At 34.3% G+C, this 4908-nt stretch overlaps 1 protein-coding gene across 1 annotated transcript; it reads left to right on the top strand.

Moving 5' to 3' along the window:
• Positions 1-2653: 2653 nt before the first annotated feature.
• Positions 2654-4537, top strand: K441DRAFT_593952 (uncharacterized protein; the record flags this gene model as incomplete). Its single annotated transcript, XM_067644933.1, has 2 exons — positions 2654-2755; positions 4424-4537. Coding segments are annotated over 2 exons (216 nt in total), but the record flags the coding sequence as incomplete, so codon positions are not given.
• Positions 4538-4908: the final 371 nt, after the last annotated feature.

The raw sequence follows: 4908 nt of genomic DNA, 5'->3' as shown, positions 1-4908 counted from the left end.
AGTATATCGCGATACTAAAGCTAGTATACGGGAATATTAAGCCACTAGTTTATAAAGTAGATATATATAGAGGATAAGAGGAAGACAAATAGCAAGTTTTAAAGATTATTAGTTATAAGGACGTTAACAATAAAATATAGTATAAGGTTAAGTGGATAGGCTATACTAAAACTACCTAAGAACCACTAGAGAATTTAAAGAACGCTATAGGAAAGGTATAGAAGTATTAGAGGAGATTAGGTTAGGCAGTATTAATAAAAAAGGATTGCTAAAGAATAAGTTACCTAAGGGGGACCTAAGAAGAGCAGTTACCGAGCTACTTAAGTCTATTTCCTTCTCTGTTAAAAAAGAATCCGTTTTTTTATTACTAAGTTCCTATAAACCCTATTCTATAAGTTTCTACTCCTTAAAATAAACCTTTTTATAAACCTTCTTAAGATAAAGCAAATAAGTAGACGCCGTAATCTAAGTATCTAAGGCCTTCTGTTCCGTATTATAAGAACGTTCTAATTTAGCAAGGGCTTAAGACAGTTTACTATCTAGCCGCGTAGCAGTAAATTAAATATAAAACCCTAAGACAAATTAATTAGGGAACTAAATAACTATTAAGAATAATAGGTCGCGTATATTTAGTATTAGATATAGAGCGAACGTTATAGGACAAATAAATATTTACTTTAGTACACTTTAAGTAAGAGGACGGCTGTTATAAAGATAGGTTCGCTAACGCAATATAAACTAACCCCTCTTTTAAACAGCGAGAATACGGAGATAGCATAATCTTACTAAGAGATAATATTGCAGTAATAGTGCGAGCACGACGTTGGGCGTGTAAAGAAGAAATTGCTTTAGGTATAATAAATAATAATATTAACTAAATTAATTAGATAGATATTACACCTCTAGTAAACAACTTAGAGATATTAGGAATCTTTAAGGATAAAAATAAAGAGGAGGGAAATAGTATTACGGACGCTTTAAGTACGATATTATAACTACTTAGAGAAGAGTTAGAAGAAGCTAGTTAGTTAATTTAGGCACGGTTTAGAATAGAACCGGTAGAACTATATAATAAGGAATAGTAGCTAAGGTTATATAATGTGCTACATATTAAATAAGAGAAATAAAAGAAACTTATATACCTTATATATAAGACGTATATTATATATAAAAAGGATTTTATAGAAGTACGGTTATATATTTAAGGACCCTTAGTCCCTACCTAGATAGTTCCTTCCTTATAGTGATTCTTAGAATATAATTAGAGTTAATCTATTAGGCAACCACTCCACCAGTTGTTATTACTTGTCGACTATTGTTATTTGCATTTCCTACACACCTAGCCCAATAATAGGACCCACCGTAGTTCTTGCTACAAGGTTCCGTTACAGGATTATAAATGTAAAGGAAGCGGCATTTTTATTGTTTAGATATATGCTAGAGACGTATAACGGCACTATCCTAATAACAACCCACAGTAAGGCTATCGCCTTAGCTTTAGTTAATGGCTAAGAAGACGTTATTAGCGTCCCGCAAATGGAAGAGAGTAAGGCGCTAGCCCTTGTACGGGCGAAGCTTGGTAACAACTTCGTTAAAGATAACGCTTAACTCTATTCCTCTTACAATTGCCTAAGTAGCCGCATATATTAACTTCTGTATACCTTAATAGTCGGTTTCTAAGTATTTAGAAGAGTTTTGTGGAAACGATTATAGTAGAACAAATCTCCTAAAGTAGGATATACCAGATCCGCGCAGAGATGGGATAGTATCAAATTCTGTAATTTCTACTTGGAAAATCTCTTTCGACTATATACGTCACCACCGGAGTTCCGTAGCAGATATACTCTCTTTAATAAGCTTTTTTAACCGATAAGGGATACCCAATTACTTACTCCGTCGTTTAAAAGCTAGTAGAGATATAAGTACCAGTGATAAACAGAAGTAGGAATTTAAAGATAATGTAATAATGCTTATAAAATATTCCCTAATTATACCTAACGTCCACGGTTTCTTTAATATGCATTAACTTATACAATTCTCTATTAGGGAGTGGCTTAAGTTATATAGCAGCCTAGAAAAGTAGGAGGCTGAAGTAATTAGAACTATATTTAAGACATTTCTAACTAGCGAATATAAGAACTGGAAAACGTATTAGATTTTATTACCGCACGCTAAGGCTATAGTAGCACGGCAATTATCTAGTAATAGCTATCTTCGGGATTAGGCGCAGATTTTTATTAATATTATATAGTATATATAGGCTATAGGACACTACCTAGCGGCTAAGAGGATAATTAATAAGGCGCTAGATGCTAGGACCTAAGTCTTAGGGAATAAGTAACCTAATACGCTAATGACAATGTATTATCTTACTATAATATTGCTTAAGTAGGGGAAATATAGTGACGCAGCTAGATAAATTGCGCCGCTACTTAAGGTAAGGAAGTAAGTGCTAGGAAACAAACATCTAGAGACTCTTAAATTAATGCGGAACCTTGCTCACTCTTACTAGGGATAGGAAAAACGTAAGGAGGCTATCTTGTTTTATAAAAATGTCCTAAATGCGTAGAGAAGAGCTCTTAAAATAGAGGATGCTAATACCTAAAAATCCGTCTGGGACCTCGCAAAAGCTTACTAGGATTAAGGGTAGCGCGAAAAGTCAACCTTTATATACGAGCAGGTAATAGCTATACGGAAGCATCTCCTTAGTAATAAAGATCTAGACACGCTAAAGTCTAAAAGCGATCTCGCTACTGTTTATTAGGAGTGCAGTAAATGTAAGGAGGCGTTCGCTATATATATGGAGGTTCTAGAAGTATAGGAAAGTGTGTTTAGAAATAAGTACCTAAACACACTAAACTTGATATAAGATCTTACTCTTAAATACTAAGGCCTAGGGCAACGTAAGGAAGCGATTAAGATATTTAAAAAAAAAAGTGCTTATAGCTTAACAGCGTATACTTAAATATAAACATTCTAAAACACTTATATTACTATATAAAGTTTCTATATATTACTAGCAACTTAGAAAACGTAAAGAGGCGACTAATATTAATAGGAAATTGCTAGAGGTATAGAAACAAACACTTAGGAATAAATATTTAGGTATACTTAGTACTATAAGAGACGTTACTGCGGACTACTAGAATTAAGGGAAACGTTAAAAGGCGATTAAAATAGTAAAGAAGACGCTAGAAGTATAAAGGCGTATACTTAGTAATAAGTACCCTAAGATACTTAGTTCTATATAGGACGTTATTAGGGGTTACTAGAACTAAGGGAAGTAAAAAAAGGCAACTAAAATAAAGGAGAAGGTGCTTAAAATACGGAGATAGCTGCTTAAAGAAGAGTATTTAAACACGCTTAGCTTAATATAAAGCCTTACTATTAACTATTAGAAATAAGAAAGGCGGAATAAATTAGTGAAGATAAAAGAGAGAGTGCTTAAAGTACGGAAATGGGTGCTTAGGGAAGAGCATTCGGATATACTTAGCTCGATATAAAGCCTTATTACCAACTATTAGAACTAAGGGAAGCGGAAAGAGGTAACTAAAATAGATAAGAAGGTGCTTAAAGCACGGAGATAGGTACTTAGGGAAGAGTATTTGGACACGCTTAGCTTAATATAAAGCCTTACTACTAACTATTAGAACTAAGGGAAGTGGAAAGAGGCGACTAAGATAGATAAGAAGGTGCTTAAAGCACGGAGATAGGTACTTAGGGAAGAGTATTTGGACACGCTTTAGCTTAAATATAAAGCCTTACTACTAACTATTAGAACTAAGGGAAGTGGAAAGAGGCGACTAAGATAGATAAGAAGGTGCTTAAAGCACGGAGATAGGTGCTTGGGGAAGAGCATCTGGACACGCTTAACTTAATGCAAAGCCTTACCATTAACTATTAGAAATAAGGAAGGTGGAATAAATTAGTAGAGATAAAAGAGAGAGTGCTTAAAGTACGGAGATAGGTACTTAGGGAAGAGTATCTAGATACGCTTAGCTTAATATAAAGCCTTACTACTAACTATTAGAATTAAGGGAAGCGAAAAAAGGCGACTAAGATAGATAAGAAGGTGCTTAAAGTATAGAGATAAGTGCTTAGAGAAGAGTATCTAGACATACTTAGCTTAATATAAAGCCTTACTACTAACTATTAGAACTAAGGGAAGTGGAAAGAGGTAACTAAGATAGAGAAGGTGCTTAAAGTACGGAGATAGGTACTTAGGGAAGAGCATCTGGACATACTTAGCTCGATATAAAGCCTTACTATCTACTATTAGGAATAAGGAAGGCGGAATGAATTAGTGGAGATAAAAGAGAAAGTGCTTAAAGCACAAAGATAGGTGCTTAGGGAAGAGCATCCGAACACGCTTAGCTCGATGTAAAGCCTTACTACTAACTACTAGAACTAAGGGAAGTATTAGAAGGCGATAAAAATAGTTAAGAAAATGCTAGAAGTACGGAGACGGGTGCTTAAGGGTGACTATTTAGATACTCTAACTTCTATATATAACCTTTTAATAAAATTCTTAAACTAAGGGAGGCTTAAAGAGGTAATAGACATTAAAGAGAAGGTGCTAGAATCCTAAAGACATATACTTAGAGACAACTATTTAGATACGCTTAGCACGGTATAGTTCCTTACTTTAGTATACTGGAATTAAGGAAGGCGTAAAAAAGTAGCTAAGATAGATAAGGAAGTACTAGAGGCGTAAAAACGTATAGTTAGTGACAAATACCTAGCAATACTTATAGCAATGCGGAACCTTACTATTGACTATTCGGACTAGGGGAAAGAAAAAGAGGCGGTTAAACTATACGAGAAAGTTCTATAGGCGTAAAAGCGTATCCTTACTAACAAGTATCTAGATACGCTATAATTTATAGGCGATTTTGCCAACTGCTATCG

Source organism: Cenococcum geophilum, assembly GCF_001692895.1.
Source record: "Cenococcum geophilum 1.58 unplaced genomic scaffold K441scaffold_85, whole genome shotgun sequence".
Taxonomy (NCBI): domain Eukaryota; kingdom Fungi; phylum Ascomycota; class Dothideomycetes; order Gloniales; family Gloniaceae; genus Cenococcum; species Cenococcum geophilum.
This window is presented reverse-complemented; position numbering and strand designations above follow the sequence as displayed.